Genomic DNA, 24,023 nt, shown 5'->3' on the forward strand with positions numbered 1-24,023 from the left:
TATCTTCCTGCTCTGCCATCCTAAACATGTTAACTTTTTTCTTATGCCAATATCATGGCTTTCATACCTCTAAATATGGTGACTGCTTTCTAGGTAGAAATAACACAGAAGGGGAATGCCAAAAGGCCAGCTAAGTCTGTACTTTTCCATTGGGAAAATAGTAACTTTCCCAGAAGTCTCACTCAGTGGACTTCTACTTATATCTCATTTGCCAGAGTTCAATCAAATGGCCATCCTACCTTCTAGGAAGTATACCCTATTCTTACTGGGCATATTGTCTCCCTGAAAAATTAAGGTTCTGACAGTAAATTGAAAAGATCAAAATAATGGCTATTTGGTAAGCAACTATCAGTATTTGCAACATGAAACTTATAATCTGTATAGTTTAGAATATACCATAAACAAATAGGAGGAGGAAAGTTTAAGAACATTTCCCCAAATAGCCCAAAAGTTTTTTCAGAGGAATAAAGAATGGAATGAGATTATTTGGGTAAAATCTCTCAGAGGAGTAAAAAAATTCCCAAGAAATTTCTGAAGAACTTCGGGAACCAAATTATTGCTGTTGTGATTCAAAGAAACAAACAAAAACATGTATCCCGTTCAGTTCAGTCCCTCAGTCATGTCCAACTCTGCAACCCCATGAATCGCGGCAAACCAGTCCTCCCTGTCCATCACCAACTCTCGGAGTTCACTCAGACTCACGTCCATCGAGTTGATGATGCCATCCAGCCATCTCATCCTCTGTCGTCCCCTTCTCCTCTTGCCCCCAATCCCTCCCAGCATCAGAGTCTTTTCCAATGAGTCAACTCTTCATATCAGGTGGCCAAAGTACTGGAGTTTCAGCTTTAGAATCATTCCTTCCAAAGAACACCCAGGGCTGACCTCCTTCAGAATGGACTGGTTGGATCTCCTTGCAGTCCATGGGACTGTCAAGAGTCTTCTCCAACACCACAGTTCAAAAGCATCAGTTCTTCAGCACTCAGCTTTCTTCACAGTCCAACTCTCAAATCCATACATGACCACTGGAAAAACCATAGCCTTGACTAGACGGACCTTAGTCGGCAAAGTAATGTCTCTCCTTTTTGATATGCTATCTAGGTTGCTCATAACTTTCCTTCCAAGGAGTAAGCGTCTTTCAATTTCATGGCTGCAGTCACCATTTGCAGCGATTTTGGAGCCCAAAAAATAAAGTCTGACACTGTTTCCACTGTTTCCCCATCTATTTCCCGTGGAGTGATGGGACGAGATGCCATGATCTTAGTTTTCTGAATGTTGAGTTTTAAGCCAACTTTTTCACTCTCTTCTTTCACTTTCATCAAGAGGCTTTTTAGTTCCTCTTCACTTTCTGCCATAAGGGTGGTGTCATCTGCAGATCTGAGGTTATTGATATTTCTCCCGGCAATCTTGATTCCAGCTTGTGCTTCTTCCATCCCAGCGTTTCTCATGATGTACTCTGCATAGAAGTTAAATAAGCAGGGTGACAATATACAGCCTTGACGTACTCCTTTTCCTATTTGGAACCAGTCTGTTGTTCCATGTCCAGTTCTAACTGTTGCTTCCTGACCTGCACATAGGTTTCTCAAGAAGCAGGTCAGGTGGTCTGGGATTCCCATCTCTTTCAGAATTTTCCACAGTTTATTGTGATCCACACAGTCAAAGGCTTTGGCATAGTCAATAAAGCAGAAATAGATGTTTTTCTGGAACTCTCTTGCTTTTTCTGTGATCCAGCGGATGTTGGCAATTTGATCTCTGGTTCCTCTGCCAGTTCTAAAACCAGCTTGAACATCAGGAAGTTCATGGTTCATGTATTGCTGAAGCCTGGCTTGGAGAATTTTGAGCATTACTTTACTAGCGTGTGAGATGAATGCAATTGTGCTGTAGTTTGAGCATTCTTTGGCATTGCCTTTCTTTGGGATTGGAATGAAAACTGGTCATTAGAGATGCATAATTTATGGATGGCCTTGACTAGAGCACAGAAGGCCTAGAACAGTTTTCATGGCCTTCTGTCTATGCCATAAGATCCTGGTGCTTATATCTTCAGAAAGTCAGATACAGACACTTCTGAGAACTCACTTAGATGGTGGTTTCCAAGAGGAACCTCTCTCTCCTAAGCCACACATGGTGCAGTTTACTTCTAATATGGAAAATGATGGTTAGTCTCTAAAGTTGAGCATCCTCTGGAATCAGACAGTTCATCCCTTTTGAAATTTCCAATCTAGAAAAATCCTACCTAAGGAGAGAAGATAAAGTTCTAGATTCTGGATTTATACATAAAAGTAAAGACAGTGGTTGTATCATTCAGGATTCCACCAGAGAAACAGAATCAAGGAATTGGTTTAGGTGATTGGGGGCTGGCTAGGTAAGTCCAAAATCTGAAGTCTGTAGATGGGGGATCAGGATGGGCAGGCTGAAGCTCTGAGGCACAAGCTGATGCTACTGTTTATGGGTAGGATTTCTTCTTCAGGGAAGCCCTAGCTCTGAAGGCCTTCAACTGATTGAATTAGGTCCACCCAGATTATCTAGGATAATCTTCCTTACTTTAAGTCAACTGTTTGTAGACTTGAATCATATCTACAAATTGCCTTCACACTTGATTACTTGTTAAATGAATAGTTAGGAACTATAGCCTAGCCCTGTAACACTAATGGTGTTGCTTGGTATTTATTTTGTGTTCAAATTCCATCCTAACACTTTGTTCTTTGTGATAATAAATCACAAACCTGGATGAGCTTCCAAGAAGAAAGAGAGCCAATATTATCAATCTGTGGCATCAGCATTAATACATATTTGGTCTATAAAGGTCATTAGCCATCTGGTAAAAGGAAACTTCATCGATTATAACTCACCCATTGGGTGTATGCTATTGCTTGATTCCACTAAATTGTTTTCAACTTAGTGGGCTTCCCTGATAGCTCAGTTGATAAAGAATCTGCCTGCAATGCAGAAGAGCTGGGTTTGATCCCTGGGTTAGGAAGATCCCCCGGAGAAGGGAAGGCTACCCACTCCAGTATTCTGGCCTGGAGAATTCCATGGACTATCCGTGGGGTCGCAAAGAGTCCGGCACAACTGAGCGACTTTTACTTTCTATTGGTAAGAAAACTAGTTCTCCAACTCAATTGCAGTTAACACCTAAAAAGGAAGAAAGCATTTCAAGGCATAGGTGTGTATTTCTTCATCTGTAAATCATGTATCTATTTATTTGGCTGTGTTACACAGCTTTTAGGATCTTAGTTTCTCGATCAGGGATTGAACCCAGGTCCCGTCAGTGAAAGTGCTGAGTCATAACAACTGCACCGCCAAGGGAATTCCCATCATGCAACAAATGTTTAATGAATATTGGGCTAGATTAATTGACAACTTTTACTCTCCCTTGAAATAAAAATGGTGGATGTTTTAAATAATGAAACCTACACAAGAGTAAAAAGCATTTTGTTTGAAGCATATCTACTCTCTGTTAATGGTGTGGGGAAAGTTATTTTCTCTCTGAATCTCAGTCTGTGTACCTGTGAAGTGGGAATAATGATTACTATCTGGAGGGTTTGGGGAAGGATTAGATGAGAAAATGTAAGTTGAAACACTTGAAACACAGTAGATTCTCCATACATTGATTTTCTGTCTCCTTCCATGACAGCCTTCACAAGTGAAATCTTGTGAGTTAAAAGTTCTCTCCAGTGTTCTTTGCAGATTGTTTCTATTTGACAGCATTATTTTGGATATCAATATATGGCAAAGAATCAACCGAGGTTACCAGTGCTTGTGAATTTATCACACTGGCTATACGCTCTCACTGTAGTTTCCTTTCTATTTACTTATGTGCATGTTTACATGTTATCATTTCAACCGCGAGTGCAGATAAAATTCTCCATGTGTTTACAATTGCTTTTTTGTTTGAAAAATCAACAATTTTTCAAATTTTATCTGAAAATGTTCCTGAGTCATAGTCTCGAAGTTCTGAACAAAGGTTAGGTGTCATCAGATTTCACAAGTCTGAAATAATTTTTGGCTGAGGAAAAGGGAGCATATCTTAAATTCTTTTCCTTATCAGTCTTTCTCATGTGGCCTGGAAGATACATGGGTTGTTTTGTTTTATTATTAATTGTTAATTGTGGATCAACTGGTAAAGAATCCACCTGCAATGCAGGAGACCTGGGTTCGACCCCTGGGTTGGGAAGATCCCCTGAAGAAGGGAAAGGCTACCCACTCCAGTAGTATGACTTGGAGAATTCCATGGACTATATAGTCCATGTGGTTGCAAAGGGTCAGACACAACTGACAGACTTTCACTTTCACACAAATAATACCATTTTATTTTCCCTGAGAAAAATGGAAATAAATCTAAAATCCTGTTTGATTCCTACTCCCCATTGATAACTACCATCATCAATTTGGTCTGTATTCTTCCAGACCATTTGTCTATGGATTTACACATATATTACAGTACACAGACAGATGAAATTATATGGAAAGTAGCTGTTTTGCTTGTCTAAGGAAAATGGGGCCTATTATTGATTTTTATCATATAAAATTGGTGTGATGGGTAAGAGAGACTGGAAAGAAAAGAGAAGGATGGAAGGTCTTGCCAAAAGTGATAATTTAGTTCACTGTATTTCTTTGGCCTTTTCACTTTCAGTCTCCTGAGCCCATTTCGGGCAAGCTACACACCATCATAATGTCTACACGATAGCATAGGCAGTATAAAGATCTTACATCAGTTTTATCAAGGACTGGCTCAACAAAGACAGATACACAGTCCCCTAGGCCTTCTGAAAGTCTCTCTCCACTGAAGTCCAAGCATTAGTACTTCTAATTTACAAATTAAAAAAAAGAAAGAAAGAAAGAAAAATAGTTTTGGCTTTAAAGTGCAAGCTGAAGTAATCATGATGGCAAATTCTTTCTGTTTTCCAAGTGAAACAAAAATCTCTTTGTTAATCATTTCATTAATTTCTTTTAAATGATGAGGTAACTTCATGTTCCAGACAAGATGGCATCGGCTCATTTCTCCTCACTCCTCCCTGCTAAGTACAACTAAAATCCCTCAAAATAGATAAAAGTCCATCATAAAGAGAATCTGGTTCTGGAAAGAGGAATGTGGGCTGGCCAGATACCATAGGACTTGAGGAAACATAGAGGTGAGGTCCCTGGTTTCTCAATATTCTAGATTGGGTGCTGGAGAAGCCTGCAACTTAGAATCTCCAATCAGAGCAGACAGAAGCAAACAAAAACAAAGTCAAAGAAAAACCTGTTCTTTCTGGCCAAAGTACCTGGAAAGGAGAGAAACACAGTCCAGCAGGAGAGAAACCTTTTTGACAGCAACTGAGGGCCAGCACTAGACTTTGGTCCTCCATTCTGTAGCTGTAGTCAGCTAGGGAAAACGCTTTCCTATGCTTTCTTCTTCCTCAAAGAGCATAAACCGTGTGAGTGGGAGTCCTGTAGCACCAGACAGCCTGGGAAGCCCTCCCTACCCCCACTCCACCCCTCATGGAGAGCAAGCTGGAGCCACAGTGGCAGCCACAGTGGCACAGGTGGGAGTAGGGGGGAGGGAAAGGTGGGGGTGGGGATGGTTCTGTGCTCTGCCGGCAAGAAATCCACACCACTGTGGCCCCCCACACCACTGTGGCCCACCCCGCAACACCAGGTAGTCAGGGTTAGCACTTTCAGCCCCAGCAGGCCTGCCATCTCCCAACCCCCTCCCCTCAACCTGGTGACATGGGAAGGCCAGGGAGGCACAGGATCTCCTGACCCCCATCAAGTGGCAGGTGGTGGGGAGTCACTTTCCTCTCCCACCAGGGTGTTGGCTGAGAGCACACGGGGGAGTTTGGATCTCTGTCACTCCTCTCCCACAAAGCACAAAGAGAGGATCCAGAGAGCCCCTCCCCCTGCCTGCTGTGTCAGTGGAGACCAAGTGAGAGGTCTAGACTTTTACCCTTGTCTGCCAGTGGCAACTATTGCCCTCATTCTCTCAATAAGAAAGTGAAGAGAGGATCTTAAAGAGGAGGGGGCTGGGGTGGGATTCTTTAAATCTGTATAGGAAGTCCTGGAAAGATACCTGACTGACCACAAGGAAAAACCGACTAAATCAACATGTCTGAAGGTCTGAGAACTGAACTACAGTGTGGAATACCTCTTCACTTGTCAAGGTCGTTTCAAATAGTACACAAACAAAGCAGACAGGGGTAGTACTGCAAAGGTTCTAAAAACAAAATTGTCATTGGAACCACAGCCCACAAAAGAAGGCTAGCACCTGTGCACTAAACCTAAATAGGATTATTGCCTGCTGAAATAGAAGATTTAAGTAGTATCCAGAGTCTCCTAATGTGCAAAATGTCCAAGAGACAATGGAAAAACACTCATCATACCAGGATCTAGTAAAATCACACCTTGACTGGGAAAAAGAATTAACGGATATACCACTGAGATCAATCAGAGGTTATATTTATCTTGAACGAACTTTAGCGCAGCTGTCATAAAAAATGTTTCAGTGAGCAATTACAAATTCTCTTGAAACAAATGGAGAGGGAATTCCCCGGCAGTCCAGTGGTTAGTACTCCCTGCTCTCACTACCAAGGGCCTGGGTTCAATCCCTGGTCAGGGAACTAAGATTCCTGCAAGCCATGTGGCACAGCCAAAAAAAGACAAAGAAAAGAGACAAATGGAGAAATACATAAAATTTCAGCAAAGAGATAGAAGTTTCAAAAAGAGAACCAAAGTATAGAAATAAAAAATACAATAATCAAAAACTCATTGGAGGTGTTCAATAGTAGCATGAAGATGACAGAATAGAATCAGTGATTGAGGACAGAACAGTAATATTTCTCCAATCTGAACAAAAGAGAGAGAAAAGAGGGGTAAAACTTCCCCTGTTGTTGGACAGTAACAACAAAAGTGCTAATATTCATAAAACTGAAGTCACTGAAAGAGAGGTGAAAATGAATTCAAAGAAATAATGGCTGAAAATGTCCCAAATTTGGTGAAAGACATAAATTTACAAATTCAAGAAGCTCAGTGAAACCCAGATAGGAAAACTAAAAAATATCCACACTAAGACACATCATAAATAATTTCTGAAAACTAAAGATAAAGAAAAAAAATCTTGAAAGAAACTAAAGAGAAAAAAATGTATTATCTGCAGAATGACACTGATTTAGATGATGGGGAATTTCTCATCAAAAATTACAAAGGCTAGAAGGAAGTAACACATTTTTCAAAAGATGGGAGAAAAGAATAGTCATATCTGGGAATTCACTGGTGGTCCAGTGGTTACGACTCCATGCTTTAACTGTTGAGGGAATGGGTTCAATTCCTTGTTGGGAACTAAGATCTGCAAGCCATACAGTACAGCGCAAAAAAAAAAAAAAAAATCAAACCTGAATTCCATGATCAGCAAAATATCCTTTAGGAATAAAGGGGAAATAAAGACATTCCTGGATAAGAGAAAACTTATAACATTTTTTATTAACAGACTTACTATTAATGAATGATAAAGAGAAGCTCACCAAACAGGATGGAAATGGTAACAGAAGGAAGCTTGGAACTTTAGAAAGAAAGGGAAATAAGAAACCGTCACAATATTGTAAAGTAATTATCCTCCAATTAAAATAAACAAATTTATATTTAAAAAATAAAAGTAAAAAAAAAAGAATGAGAAAGTAAAAAAATTTTTTTTTTAATGAAGGGAAACAAATGTGTCGAAATAAGGATAAGTAGTAGATTATCCTTCTCCTCATGAATTTTTTTCAATCATGATGGATTGTTGAAGCAAAATTATAACACCATCTGATGTTGGGTTTCATGTATACAGAGAAACAGATAAGAAAACTGTATTTTAAAAGTGGGAGGGTAAAGGGACATAAATGAAAATAAGATTTCTACACTTTACTAGAATTGGTAAAATTATGGTCATAGTACATTGTGATATTACATATGTGTATTTTAATACCTAGGGCAAAAATTAAAAAAACTATACAAGGAATTCCCTGGTGGTCCAGTGGTTAGGCCTCTGTGCTTCCACTGCTGGGGGCCTGGGTACAATCCCTAGTCCAGGAACTAAGATCCTTCATGCCATAAGGCAGGGCAAAAAAAAAAAACCTATATAAAAGGATATACTCAAAAAAACAATGTAAATAAAAAATGGAATTCTAAAAAAACATTCAAGCAACCTACAGTTAGGCAAGAAAAGGAAAACAGAGGAATGAGAAATTGAGGGGAAAACAAAAAGCAAATAAGAAAACATTAGACTTTAGCCCTAAGGTATCAATGACTGTGCTAAAGGTAAATAGTATAAATACATGAATTAAAAATGTCTCTGTATTTTAATGGCATTTAACAGAATGGCTTTTAAAAATACCCTACTATATGTTGTCTACAAGAAACTCACTTCAAATATAACATGGGTAGGTAGAAAGTAAAATGATAGAAAAGGATATACTATTCAAACATTAATTTATAAAACTAGGAGTGCCTATATTAATATAAGATAAAGTAGACTTCAGAGCAAACAAAATTATAGGGAAGAAGAGGAATATTACATAGTGATAAAAGAGTCAATTCACCAGGAAGACATAGCAATCCTAAATGTGTATGCACCAAACACAGGGCTTCAAAACACATGAAGTAAACTCTAATAGAACTGGAAAGAGAAACAGACATATCTATAACTATAGTTGGAAACTTCAATATTCATTCTTCGCAATAGAACTACTAAACATAAAATCAGCAAGATTATACAGCTCAACAACATCATAAAACAAGAGGACCTAATTTATAGGACACTCCACCCAAAAACATCATAATTCACATTCTTTTCAAATACCATTCACCAAGATAGCTCATATTCTGAGTCATAAAACAAACTTCAACAAAATGTCAAAGAACTGATATCATACAGAGTATATTCTCAGACCATAATGGAATCAAATTAGAAATCAATAACAAAGTCAACAGGAAAATCCCCCAATACTAGGAAACTAAATAACACATTTTTCATTAATCCATAGGTCGAAAGGAAATCTCAAGAGAAATTTTAAAAAATATACTGAACTGAATAAAACTGAAAATACAACACATCAAAATTTGTGGAATGTAGCTAAAATAGTGCTGGCATGGGAATTTAGAACTAAATGCTTACATTAGAAAAGAGGAAAGGTCTCAAATCAATCATATAAGCTCCCATCACAGGAGACTAGAAAAAGAAGGACAAAAGAAAATGAACCCAAAGTGAGCAAGCAGAAGGAAGGAAATAACAAAGATAAGAACAGAAATCAACAAAATTTAAAAACAATAGGGAAAATCAATTAAACAAAAAGCTGTTTCTCTGAAAAGATCAATAAAATTTATAAACCTATAGAACTAATTGACTAAGATAAAAAAGAGAGAAGACATAAATCACGAATATCACAAATGAGCCAGAGAAATGTTTCCACAGATCCTGCAGCCAACTGAAAGGAAAATAAAATTCTCAACCCAGTACCCAAAGTCTTTGGAAGAAAGATGCCATGGAAATGTTTGCCTATAGCAAACATATAGTCAATCCGTAACCAAAATATTCATTTTAAAATGTCACTATTTGCTTTTTTTTTTCTTTCTCTCTCTCTCTCTTTTTTTTTTTTTTTTTTTTTTGGCCACATTGTGTGGTTCGTGAGATCTCAGTTCCCTAACCAGGGATTGAACCCAGGCCACAGCAGTGAAAGCCCAGAATCCTAACCACGAGGCCACCAGAGAACACCCCCAAAATGTCACTATTTGGAAAAGAAACTTGCAAATTATTGTATTTCTTTGACATTAGGAACACCCCCCCCCCAAAAAAAAAGCTACCATATGATCCAGGAATTCACTTCTGGGAATATATCCAAAGGAATGGAAATCAGGATCTCGTGAGATATCTGCACGCCCATGTTCAAGGTAGCAATATTCACAAGAGCCAAGTTATGGAGGCAACCTAAGTGTGTGTCAACAGATCAAGTAATGGATCAAGTAAATATGATATATGTGTGTATATATATATATATATATATTTATTTATTTATTTATTTTTACACCATATATTCAAGAATATCATTTAGCCTTAAAAAAAGAGAAGGAAATCCTATTATTTGTGACAACATTGATGAATCTGGAGGGCATTATCTTAAGTGAAATAAGTCAGAGAAAGACAAATACTGCATGGTATCACTTACATGTGAAATTTTTTTTTAAAGTTAAACTAATAGAAACAGAATAGAATAGTGGTTGCCAGGGACTGATGGGGTAGGGAAAACCGAGAGATGTTGGTGTAATGGTACAAACTTCCAGGGAATTCCTGGGTGGTTCAGTGGTTAGGACTCCGTGCCTCCACAACAGGGAACATAGGTTTGGTCCTTGGTCTGGGAACTAAGATCCCACATGCCACATGGGCCAAAAAAAAAAAAAAAAACTACAAACTTTCAGCTATAAAATGAAGAAGGTCTGAGAATCTAATGTATAACATCGTGAGTATGGTTGATAGTACTATATTGTATAATTGAAATTGCTAAGAAAGTAGAACTTAAATGTTCTTACCAAAGAAAAAGAAAGGGAGAGTAAATATGTGAGATGATGGATGTGTTTTTATTTTTTAAAAGAAAAGAATACTATGGGGAATTCCCTGGTAGTCCAGTAACTGGGACTCTGAACTTCGACTGCAGGGGACATGGGTTCAATCCCTGGTCAGGAAACTAAGATCCTGAATGCCATGTGGTGTAAAAATAAATAATTTTTTTAAAAAAGGAATACTATGAAAAACCCTATGTGTATAAATTTAACAACTTAGATAAAATGGACTGATTCCTTGAAAAACACAAAATATCATAACTGAGAAAATATGAAATTTATAATCTGAATGGTCCAATAACTATTAAAGAAATTAGATTTGTAATTTAAAAGGTCTTGGGAAGAAAAGTTCCAGGTCCACATGGTTTCACTGGAAAATTCTACCAAACATTTAAAGAATTAACACCAATTTTCCACAGTCTTTTCCAGAATATCAAAGAGAAGGGAGCATTTCTGTGTAAGGGGTTTCCAAGACCATCCCTGTGCTCATGCGCAATGATTCACTAGGACCTCAGCATACAATCAGACTCAAGGCTATTATTTATTACAGTGAAAGAGAACGGAGCAAAATCTTCGAAGGAAAAAGGCACATGGGCAAAATCCAGAGAAAACCAGTACAAGGTTCTAAGAGTCCTCTCCCAGTGGAGTCACACAAGATATACTCACGTCCTCCAGCAGAGTTGTGACAACACATGTTAAATGCTGTCTATCAGGGAAGCTCATTAGAAACTTAGTTCCTAGGGCATTTATTGAGAGTTGATCATATAGGCACTCGCTGCTTAGCACTTACCAAAATTCCAGACTCCCAGAAGGAAAGCAGATGATCAACATAAACCATACTGTTTGTACAGTTTAGGCTGAGTGGGATATTCTTATCAGTCCTTGGAATGGGAGGAACTCACCCCAAATCCAAGTTTCCAGATGCCATCAAAGAACCAACTTTGCAAACAGGACTTTCAAAGGATAACAGTCAGCCTGCTATGTTAACTCTTCCGCACAGCTTGGAAATCAGGAGACTTGAATTTTAGTCCCAGCATAAATCACATTTGTACAAACAGTTTAGGCATAGTGAGTCACTCTTATCAGTTCTGGGGATGGTGGAAATCCTCCTGAAATCCCAGTTCCCAGAGGCCCACCAAGGTCCTGCTATGTTAACTCTTTTCTGTACAACTTCTCTACTCATATTATGAGGCCAGTATTCACCTAATACAAAAACCAGACAAACACACTATGAAAAAACTCTCCAAACTTCTTTTAGGGACTTTGACACAGAAATCTGCAACAAATTATTCTATATCGAATCCAGAAAGGTATAAAAACAATTATACCATCACCAAGTAGGGTTTATTCCAGTTATGCAAGATTAGTTAAAAAATCAATATTCAATCAATGTAAACCAAACTATGATATCCACAGGCTATAGAAGAAAAATCATATGTTCATATCAAGTAATGTAGAAAAAGCGTGACAAAATTCACCATTCATTCATGATAAAAACTCTCAGCAAATTAGGACTAGAAGGGTATCTGCTCAACTTGACAAAAAAAGCATCTACAAAAACAAACACACAGCAACTAACAGTTTTCTTAATGGTGAAAGACAGAATGTTTCCCCCTAATATAGGGAACAAGGGAAGGATGTCTGCTCAGGCCACTCTGAAAGTTCTCATCTGCACAATAAGGCAAGAAAAGGAAATAAAAGGCACACTGATTGGAAAGGAAGAAATAAAACTGCCCATACTCATGGACAACATGATTGTCTATGGAGAAAATCCCAAAGAATCTACGCAAAAAACTGCTAAGACTAATTAATAAGTGGATTCAACAAAGTCAAAGGCTTTCCTCAGCTGCCGCTAAGGTACACAGTCCTTCCAAGGAAGCTAAGGCCCCGTTGGGGTGAGACCCTCATTTCATCTGGGCGACTAGCAGCGTTCCCAGCAGCCCCCACCTGGCACTCGCCCGCACCATAGCCTCCTTGGAGCTCTCCTGCATCTACTCGGCCCTCATCCTGCAGGACACAGTGTAAGATCAATCCCCTCATTAAAGCAGCCAGTGTAAGTGTTGAGCCTTTCTGACCAGGCTTGTTTGGGAAGGCTTTGGCCAATGTCAACATTGGTAGCCTCATCTGCAACGTGGGGGCCGGAGGACTTGCCCCAGCAGCTGGTGCTGATCCTGCAGGAGGTCCTGTTCCCTCCACCACTGCTGCCTCAGCTAAGAAGAAAGTAAAAGCAAGGAAAGAAGAATCTGAAGAGTCTAATGATGACATGGACTTTGGTCTTTTTGACTAAACCATTTTAGTAACACATTCAATAAAAAGCTGAGCTCTTTGCTGCAAAAAAAAAAAGTCAAAGAACAAGATCAACACCCCAAATTAACTGTGTTTCTATATATTAATAATGAATAAAGAAGTTGAAATTCTAATCACAATATTATTTACAGTCACTCCAAAGAAAATGAAATATTAAGTGGTATACACTTACAAAACATGTACACGATCTGCATGCTGAAAATTCCGAAATGCAATGAAAGAAATCAAAGAATATCTAAATAAATGGAGAGATATATATTGTGTTTATAGGTTTGAAGACTCAGTATAGTATAGATTTCAATTCGCCCCAAACTGATCTATAATTTCAACACAATTCCTATCAAAATCCCAGCAAGGTTCTTGTAGATAGAGACAGGCTCATTCCAAAATTTATATAGAAAGGCAAAAACCTTGAATGGTTAAAACAGTTTTGAAGAAGAATAAAGAAATACATACCTACAGTAATCAAGATTGTTTGGTGTTGTACAGCAGAAACCAATTCAACATTGTAAAGTGATTATCTTCCAATTAAAAATAAATTTTAAGAAAGACTGCTTGGTATTCACAGAGGGATAGACAGGTATAACAGGAAAACAGAATGGTGAACCTAGAAATAGCCCCCAAACAGCCAAATACAATATGCCCAACTGATTTTGACACAGGTGCAAAAGCAATTCAATGGAAGAAAAAATAGTTATTTTAACAAATTGTGTTTCAGCCATCAGACATTCATAGGCAAAAATATGTACCTTGACCTCAAGTTCACATTTTATACAAAAATTAATTCAAATGAATCATGGCCTTATATGTAAAATATAAAACTATAATACTTTTACAAGGACGTACAAGAGAAAATTTTGTGGGACCTAGGGCTAGCTGAAATTTTTCTCAGACATGACACCAATCCATGATACATAAATGCAAAGATTGATAAGATGGACTTCATCAAAATTAAAAGTTTTGACCTTCAAAATCTCTTAAAAGGATGAAAAGACCAGTTACAGACTGGGAAAATATTTGCAGATCACTTATCTGACAGAGAACTTGTATCTAGAATATATAAGGAATTCTCAAAATGTAATGGGCAGGGCTTCCCTGATGGCTCAGTAGTGAGGAATTTGCTTGCCAATGCAGGAAACACAGGTTCGATCCCTAGTCCAGGAAGATCCCACATACCAGGGAGCAACTAAGCCCCTGTGCCACAACTATTGAGCCTGTGCTCTAGAGCCTAGGAGCCACAACTACTGAGCTCACGTGCCACAACTCCTGAAGTCTGCATGCCCTGGAGCCTGTGCTCCACAACAAGGGAAGTCACCCCAATGAGAAGCCCCTGCTTGCCACAACTAGAGAAAAGACTGCATAGCAACAAAGACCCAGCAGAGCAACACACAAAAAAACTTACTGTTGTGGGCAAAATACATGAGCAGACATTTCACTAAAGAGGATATACAAATGGCAAATAAGCATATAAAAAGATGTTTAACAACATCAGCTATTAGGGAAATGCAATTTAAAACAAAGAGGCATCACAACACATCTATTAGAATGATAAAAATAAAAACAGTCACTGAAAAGTCAGGGCAAGGCCAGGATGAAAGGTCAGGGCGAGGTCAGGACGAAAGGTCAGGGAAAGGTCAGGCGTGTTGAGGCATGCCCAGGCATGTCGGGACATGCCCCGGCAGAGGGCGCTGCAGACACACCCCGGAGACGGGCCGGCAACCAAGCCGACCAATCAGGAGCCGACACGAAGCCCTCGCCGTCCAATCAGGAACCGACACGGAGCCCTTGAACACCAATCACCGCTGAGCCCGCGTTTTCTTCCTTATATGGGAGCCCCGGCCCGGGCTATAAAACCCCTTCCCCACCCATCACACCTCGCAGACTCAACAGACTCCCTTTACCCTGCAGACTCCCTTTGCTTCGCAGACCCCCACCTCGCTCCCCTGCTTACCCGCCCCCAGGAGTTCTGCCCGAGAGCGACCGCCCAATAAAAGGCCCTGTTCAACGGTCCATAGGGGTGGTTCCTTCTTCCCGCGGCATTTCTTACATCTGGCGCCCAACGTGGGGCTCGAGGTGAGGGCTTCTGGCACTCGCCGTAGAGGCCCCCTCGAGCTCCACCGCTTCGGTAGCCCCCCGGGCCCAGGCGGCTGACCAACCCCCCGGATGGCAGGATACAGGGTAATACCCTTCGGCTTTGGAGCCCGCCCTCCCTGGCGACCACTTCCTAGGACCCGGTAACCAGTGGCCACTTACTGGGTCCTCCCGGTCACCAGCTCGTGAGGGAGACGTCCCAAACGGCTGTGTAGACCTCCGGCTTCGGCCTTCCTCGGTCCCCAGCTCGGGAGGGAGATGTCCCGAACGGCTGTGCGGATCCTCCAGCTTCGGCCTTCCTTGGTCCCCCAGTACGGGAGGAAGACATTCCGAACGGCTGTGCGGACCCCCGGCTTCCCTTGGCACCCGAAGACGTTCGGGCAGCGAGGGTTAGTCTCCGTTTGGTGATCGCCATGGGATCGACGGCCTCCAAACCCGATCCCCAATATTCCACCCCCTTAGAGTGCCTGCTGGCTAACCTGTGGACCCTAAAACTAAAAGGATATATCTGCTCCAAGCAGCTCACTTTTCTGTGTTCACAAGCCTGGCCTCAGTATCCCCTAGATAATGGCTCACAATGGCCAGCCACAGGGACATTTGACTTTGACGTCCTCTGTGATTTAGATAACTACTGCCGGAGAACGGGAAAATGGTCTGAGGCCCCCTATGTTCAGGCCTTTTGGGCGTTGCACTCTCGCCCCACCCTGTGCACCATGTGCACTCCCCGCCAAATCCTGCTTATCCTGGCTCCCCCTATTCCACTCTCCTGGGCCAAACCAGCTCCTCCCGTCTCTGAGTCCTCTGCTTTCTCTGTTCCCCCGGAAGATCTGGTGGCCCCTCCTCTCTATACCTCTCCCACGGCCCTTACCCCTTCCACTCCGGACTCTCCTACCTCTGCTCCCGCCCCCAAGACTCCACCACCGGTCCCGGATCCTCCAGCCCTTAACCCTATCTTGTATCCTCCTTTTCCCCCCGGTCACTCCCTCCCCTTCCCCGGTTAGCTCCCACACTCACTCCCACAGCAACCCTCCGGGAGCCTCCCTTCCCCCTCCCCCAGCCCCGCTATTCCCTCTCCGACAAGTAGCCGGAGCTGAGGGTCTGGCCCAAGTCCATGTCCCCTTCTCCCTCCAAGACTTAGCATAGATTGAGGCCAAACTGGGTTCCTTCTCCTCCAACCCCACTCAGTACATTAAGCAGTTTACTGGTCTGACCCGCTCCTACGCCTTGACATGGCAGGACATATATGTCATCCTGGGGTCTACCACCACCCCCGAGGAGAGGCAGGCCATCTGGACGGCAGCCAAGGCTCAGGCCGACCAGCGGCACTATGCCAACCCCTCCCCCGAGCGCCCCCCCAGGGGCTCAGGTGGTTCCCGACACTGACCCTGATTGGAGCTACCAGGAGAGGGGTGGTGGCCAGCTGCGAGTACGCTATATGATCGAGTGTATCCTCAACGGGATGGAAACGTCCTCTCATAAGGTTGTAAACCTCCTCAAACTAGATGAGGTGACCCAGGGGCCCGACGAAAACCCAGCCATGTTCCTTAATCAGCTGACCAAGGCCCTCGTCCAATACACCAGGCTGTCACCTGAGTCCCCCATCGGGGCGGCCACCTTGGCCAATCGTTTTATCTCCCAGTCTGCCCCCGATATCTGGAAAAAGTTGGCCAAGGCCGAGGACGGCCCTCAGACCCCTATCCGAGACCTGGTGAAAATGGCTTTTAAGGTCTACCATGCCCGCGAGGAAACTGCCGAGGCCAGCCGAAAGGCAAGGCTCAAGCAAAAGGCCGAATTTCAGGCAAGCCTCCTAAACCAGCAAACCCAGACCTTGGTAGCAGCCCTGCGGCCGGCGGCGGGCTCAGGGCCCCAAAACCCCCCTCTGGGGACCTGCTTCAAGTGCGGCCAAGAAGGGCACTGGGCCAGGATGTGCCCCAATCCGCGACCTCTTTCCAAGCCGTGCCCGTTGTGCAAACGACGAGGACGCTGGGCTAGTGACTGTCCCCAGGCCTTTCGGGCCTCGACCTCTAGGGGCCGGGGACCAGAGCTCCCCAGGGAGACCTCCTGCCCTCCTTCATCTTTGGAGCTGCTGAACTTCGACAGTGACTGACGCCGCCCGGACTTGGGGACCCCAATAACCCAAGCCGAGCCCAGGGTAACGCTCCAGGTAGCGGGTAAGTCCACCAATTTTTTGGTTGATACGGGGGCTACCTATTCGGTCCTTCCCTCTTTCGGAGGCACTTTACGTCCTTCCCAGGTTTTGGTTATGGGCATTGACGGCCAACCCTCGTGTCCGCTCCAAACCCAACCACTATCCTGTCAGTTAGATTCCTGTCTATTTACCCACTCCTTTCTGGTCATTCCCTCCTGCCCTACTCCTCTCTTGGGAAGAGACATACTTGCTAAGCTGAAGGCCACTCTTCAGTTAGCTCCAGGATCGGCTGCCACGTCAGGGGCCTTCCTAATGCTACTGGTTGACCCTCCAACCCCTTCTGTTAATCCTGAGGTCTGGGACACCCGAGTCCTGGTGGTGGTTCGGCACCACCCTCCGGTCGTCATCCAGCTAAGGGACCCCACCTGTTTCCCAGCCCGGTCCCAGTTTCATCTACTTGCAACCTCAGGGGGCTAAAGCCCATCATCGACCGTCTCATGGGACAGGGTCTCCTGATCCCCACGACCTCCCCCTGTAACACGCCTATCCTCCCTGTTCGGAAGGCTTCAGGAGACTACCGGCTAGTGCAGGATCTCTGCCTGATCAACGCGGCGGTAATCCCTGCCCATCCACTTGTCCCTAACCCCTACACCCTCCTTTCTTCCATACCTCCTCAGACTTCTCATTTCACTGTTATTGACCTCAAGGACGCCTTTTTTACCATCCCACTCCACCCCGACTGCCAATTTCTCTTTGCGTTCACCTGGACTGACCCCGACACCCAGCTGACCACACAACTCACATGGACCGTACTCCCTCAGGGGTTCAGAGACAGTCCCCACTACTTCGGGCAAGCTCTGTCCCGGGACCTGGCTAGGTGCTCGCTCCGCCCTAGCACCCCACTCCAGTACGTAGACAACTTGCTCCTTTGCAGCCCCTCAGAAGAGACCTCCCGACAACATACTGCAACCCTCCTCAATTTCCTTGGTTCCCAGGGTTACAGAGCCTCACAATCCAAAGCCCAACTGACTCAGACTTCTGTCGTCTATCTGGGTCTCCGAATCACTCCGACCACTAAAGCCCTGACAGCCGACCGGTGTAGCCTCCTCCGGTCCATTTGCCCTCTGGCCGATGGAAACCAGATATTGTCCTTCTTAGGACTGACGGGATTCTTCCGACACTGGGTCCCAAATTATGCTACCCTGGCCAAACCTCTATATGCGGCAGCTAAAGAGACTCCTACAGGGCCGCTGTCTTCCCCCACTGAAGTGATTCGGGCCTTCCACGCTTTACGCTCAACTCTATTGGCTGCACCCCCTCTCTTTCTCCCAAATCCCAACTATCCGCACCATCTATACTCTGATGAAAAGGGAGGGATAGCCTTTGGAGCCTTGGTGCAACAGATTGGTCCCGAATTGCTGCCTATTGCTTACATATCCAAACAACTTGACCCCACGGCCAGGGGATGGTTCCCCTGCCTGCGGGCACTAGCGGCAGCGACAACGTTGTATGCCGATGCAAAAAAGCTGATTCATGACCAACCCCTGACCATCTTCTCGCCCCACCATCTTGGTGACCTTTTAGCCTCTAGATTTCTTTCTGAACTCAGCGAGTCCAGGCTCCAACAATTTCACCTGGTATTTCTGGACAATCCTCAGGTTTCCGTGGGCCGCTCCCCACAATTAAACCCGCTTTCCTCGCTACCCTCACTCCCTCTCTCCTCAGAACCCCCAACCCACTCATGCTCGGAGGTCCTTGAGTCCCTTATGCAACCACCCCACAACCTGTTCTCCAAACCTCTACCAAATCCAAAGCTAACTTTGTTCGTCGATGGGAGCTCAAAGCGAGACCCCAATGGAAACCGAAGGGCGGCCTATGCTGTGGTAACCACCCGGGAAGTCCTGGAGGCTCAGCCCTTGCCACCCGGGACGACTTCTCAGAGGGCTGAACTAATAGCCCTGACTAGAGCCTTACACCTAGCAGAAGGAAAAAGGGCCAATATTTACACAGACTCCAAATATGCCTTCTTGATTGCCCATTCTCACGGGGCAATCTGGAAAGAACGGGGCTTCCTGACCACTAAAGGATCCCCCATCTGTAATGCCCCCCACATTACTCGACTGTTGGATGCCTTATCCTTGCCCAAAGAGGTCGCTATCATACATTGCAAGGGACACCAAAATACTCATGACATTGTCGCTCTGGGTAACAACATGGCAGATCAAGTGGCTCGACAAATTACCTTACAACAAGCCCCCGAGCCCTTGCTGACTTTGAGATCCACCCGCAACCCAGATTATTCGAGCAAGGAAGCCAGAGCCTTGCTGGTGCAAGAAGGGGCTCAGAGGCACCCATCGGGATGGATATTGCTACATAATAAACCGGTGCTTCCTGAGCACCAGGCTAAGACCATAATATCCCAGATTCACAATACCCTCCACATCAGACCAAGAGCTCTCTTTTCCTTTCTCAGCCCTGTCTTTTCTCCCCCACATCTCAGACAGACCATATATGCTGTCCACCGATTCTGCCTAACATGCACCTCCACCTCTCCTCAAGGAGGACTCCGACCCCCACAGGAGACTCACCAGTTGAGGGGACATATGCCCGGACAGGATTGGCAGATAGACTTCACCCACATGCCCAGACATCGAGCCTGCCGCTATCTGCTGGTCTTGGTGGACACCTTTTCAGGATGGGTCGAGGCCTTCCCCACAGCCCGGGAGACGGCAGCGGCAGTGGCGGAGGTCTTGACAGCCCATCTCATTCCCAGATTTGGGTTGCCAAACTCTCTCCAGTCTGACAATGGGCCAGCATTCATCTCGCAGATCTCTCAGCAGGTAGCTGCGGCCCTAGGTATCGGCTGGCATCTTCACATCCCCTATCGGCCCCAATCGTCAGGCAAGGTAGAGCGGGTGAACGGCATCATCAAGACGCATCTGACCAAGCTAGCCTCAGAACTGCGGCTATCTTGGGTCGACCTCCTTCCTCTGGCGCTCACTCGCATTCGCACCACACCACACTCCAAAACAGGTTTGACCCCTTTTGAACTGCTCTACAGCAGGCCCTATCTCCTGACTCACCTCCCCGAGGGAGAGGCTCCCCCACTCGCGGGATACCTCCCCCTCTTCTCCCTCCTACGATCCTTGCTGAGGGAACACACAGATCGGGTCCTGCCACAACCGACAGACGATGCAGGGCCCACCCGGCCTCTGGCACCAGGAGATCAGGTACTGCTGAAAACCCTGAGTCCCCGCCCACTACAGCCTCGCTGGACGGGCCCCCATACTGTAATCCTCACCACTCCTACAGCAGCCAAACTCCTGGGACACGAGCGCTGGTACCACCTGACCTGCCTCAAACGAGCTCCCCCTGGTCTCCCAGAGACAGGGGTGGCCCTGGCCCCGACCCCTCCTCCTGATCACTCCTACCGCTCCACCCTCACGGGGCCGACCAAACTGACCATTACCCGAACCCCTCTGTCGCCGATTCCTGAGTGACTGAGACACCACCGTCCAAATCTTTTATTAAGAGGAGAGGGAGGAACACCTTAGGGAGAGCACCAGAGGGAGAGGACAGAAGGAACAGGACAGAGAGGAGGAGACGCAGAGAAAGGAACAAAGACGAGGGAAGGAAAGAACCAGGGGAAATGGAACCAGAGAGGGAAAGAGGAGAAAGTCAGAGAAAGCAACCGAAAGTCAGAGAAAGGAAAGAGAAGAGTTGAAGAGCGAAAAGGAGAGAAGGCAAAAGAAAGTAGGAAAGAGAGATAGAGTGGCGGAGAGAGTGAGAAAAGGAAGGAAGAGAAAGACTGAAACTGAAAGAGTGAGAGGAAAGAGAGACAGAAAGGAATTAGAGAGTGTGACAGAAGAGAAAGGAGAAAGCAAGGCAGAGAAGCAGAAAAGAGAGACAGAATCGAAGGAAAAGAGAGAGAGACGAAGGCAGAAACTGCCAGGAAGGAAGGCAAAAGGCGAGAGAGAGAGAGGCCCAGCAGGGCTGGTTTGAATCCTGGTTCCAGAGCTTCCAGAGCTCCCCTTGGCTGACAACTTTGCTATCTTCCCTAGTGGGACCGATCATCATTCTCCTACTGCTCCTGACTTTCGGGCCCTGTATCCTGAATAAGCTTTTGGCCTTCATCAAACAACGGCTCAACACGGTCCAGCTGATGATGCTGTGACAACAGCACCAAGGGCTTCCAACAAACACTCCGTGGCAAGATTAACGGCAGATGCCCCCTGTCATCCCGACCGTACCCTACCCCATTCCCGGCCGTACCCTACCCCTCGTCGCCCCCGTTCAGCAGGAAGTAGCCAGAGAGAGTCGGCGCCCCTTGTCCTATATCAAAAAGGCTGGGATGAAAGGTCAGGGCAAGGCCAGGATGAAAGGTCAGGGCGAGGTCAGGACGAAAGGTCAGGGCGACGTCAGGACGAAAGGTCAGGGAAAGGTCAGGCGTGCTGAGGCATGCCCGGGCATGTCAGGACATGCCCCGGCAGAGGGCGCTGCAGACACACCCCGGAGACGGGCCGGCAACCAAGCCGACCAATCAGGAGCCGACACGAAGCCCTCGCCGTCCAATCAGGAACCAACACGGAGCCCTTGAACACCAATCACCGCTGAGCCCTTATATGGGAGCCCCGGCCCGGGCTATAAAACCCCTTCCCCACCCATCACACCTCGCAGACTCCACAGACTCCTTTTACCCCGCAGACTCCCTTTGCTTCGCAGACCCCCCCCCCTCGCACCCCTGCTTACCCGCCCCCGGGAGTTCTGCCCGAGAGCGACCACCCAATAAAAGACCCTGTTCAACGGTCCATAGGGGTGGTTCCTTCTTCCCGCAGCATTTCTTACAGTCACTATACCAAATGCAGGCAAAGATGTAAAGAAACTGGATCTCTACATTGCTGGTGGGAATGTAAAATGGTATAGACAGTGTGGAAATTTTTGGCAGTTTCTTATAACACTAAACATACTCATACCATCCAACCCAGCAATTGCACTCCTGGGTATTTGTCACACAGAAGTTAATGTTTACACAAGAAACTCTGCATGAATATTCATCGAAATTTTATTCTTATACACAAAAATTGAAAACAACCCTAATACACATCCAGGTGAATAGTTAAACTGTAGTACATCCATAGCAATACTACCACTCAGCAATAAAAAGGAATGATCTATTGATATGTGCAACTACTTGGATGATTCACAAGGAAATGATGCTGAAATGAAGAAAAGCCAGTTTCAAAAGGTATGATTCCATTCACATGTGATAAAATTGCACAGTTCTATACATACAGACACAGAAATGAGTGCATTTAAAACTGGCGAAATCTAAGTAAGGACTGTGGCTTGTACCAATGTCAATATCTTGGTTATGTAAGATATTACCATTGGGGAAAATTGGGTGAAGAGTACTTGAAACTGTTTTGTAATACTTTTTTTTTTTTACAGATCCTGTGAATCTATAATTATTTCAAAATAAGTATAATATTGAGGTAAGGCTTCCCTGGTAGTTCAGCTGGTAAAGAATCTGCCAACAATGCAGGAGACCTGGGTTCCTTTCTTGAGTTGGGAAGATCCCGGGAGGAGGGCATGGCAAACCACTCCAGTATTCTTGTCTGGAGAATCCCCATGGACAGAGGAGCTTGGTGGGCTACAGTCCATGGGGTCACAAAAAGTCGGACACGACTGAGCGACTAAGCACAGCACAGTCCAGCAATACTGAGGTAAATAAAAGGAGGATAATAAATAAATGAGGTAAGTCTGAAGGATCACGAATATTTTAGAATTCACATATTTGCACATTATGAAATAGAACTACATCTTTAATACTGAAAACAGACAAAATACAAAAAGAGCCCACATTTTTGTTTAGCCTAGAAATGTGAATGAAAATGACAATTATGAGTTCATGGTAAAGAGTTTGCTGCTTAAACATCTGTATGAGTCAGTTTTCATCCAGAGACAGACACACACAGACGCACACACAGTCACACTTTTATTCATTCATTGATTAGAAGACATTGGCTTACAAATGTGGGGCAGGCAAAGCAAATCCAAAATCTATAGGGCACGCAGTCAGAAAGGAATGACCAGACCCATCCAGATTATCCAGGATAATCTCCCTCACTTTATGTCAACTGATCAGGAGCTTTAATTACACGAAAATACCTTCACAGCAACACCTCAGTTAGTGTTTGAATAACTGGGGGCTGTACCCTAACCAAGTTGACTCATCAAAAAGCCACACCTCATAAACCACTTGTGCCTGCAACTGAATAAATTTATTCTGTGAATAGCCACTTCGGCTTGAATATTATTATAGGTGTAATTCAAGCGCAAACGGCTTAAATCAATAGTGACCGACAACAAGTTGCATACAGGAGGGTCCACTTGTAGAACTTCAGAGTTGAAAGGGGCCATGAAAAGCTTAGGTAGCATTTCAACACAACCCAGGCACCTCCCCATCGTCGGCGTCTCCAGCCCTCAGAGGTGGTGAGGCGCCTCCAGGCTGCAGCGCACCCAGCAGGAGCTGAGAGGAACCCACCTGGAGCCCCGCGCGGCGCGTGCGGGAGCACTAAGTGGGCGGGGCCTCAAGGCGCGCGGCGGTGGCAAACTGCGCCCGGCCCGCCAGAAGAGCGCGCGGCGGTCAGAGCGGTCGGACAGCAGGGAGCCAGAGACGGGTAGGGCGAGCGCGGCCGGCGGTTGGCTGCGGGTGGGGGGGCGGTTGGAGTGGAACGCGGAGGTTGGGGAGACGGTGGAGAAGGAAGGAAGGGGAAGAGGCGGAGCGTGGGAGCGCACAGTGTCAGGAATACAATAGTGTTCCGCGCCGCTTCAGCCGCTGCCGCCGCCGCCTCCTTCGCTGCCGCCGCCGCCCAACCGCCTGCCCAGCGCTGAGGCCTGACGGGCCGGGCGG

At 45.0% G+C, this 24,023-nt stretch overlaps 1 protein-coding gene across 1 annotated transcript; it reads left to right on the forward strand.

Annotated features, from left to right (window-relative positions):
• The first annotated feature begins 12,200 nt into the window (after positions 1–12,200).
• LOC138071777 (large ribosomal subunit protein P1-like) lies at positions 12,201–12,850 on the forward strand. Its single transcript, XM_068963201.1, has 3 exons — positions 12,201–12,349; positions 12,489–12,582; positions 12,656–12,850. Exons 1-3 carry the CDS (start codon positions 12,201–12,203, stop codon positions 12,848–12,850), a joined length of 438 nt encoding a protein of 145 aa, XP_068819302.1.
• Positions 12,851–24,023: the final 11,173 nt, after the last annotated feature.

This window comes from Capricornis sumatraensis, chromosome X (genome assembly GCF_032405125.1).
Source record: "Capricornis sumatraensis isolate serow.1 chromosome X, serow.2, whole genome shotgun sequence".
NCBI classification, from domain to species: domain Eukaryota; kingdom Metazoa; phylum Chordata; class Mammalia; order Artiodactyla; family Bovidae; genus Capricornis; species Capricornis sumatraensis.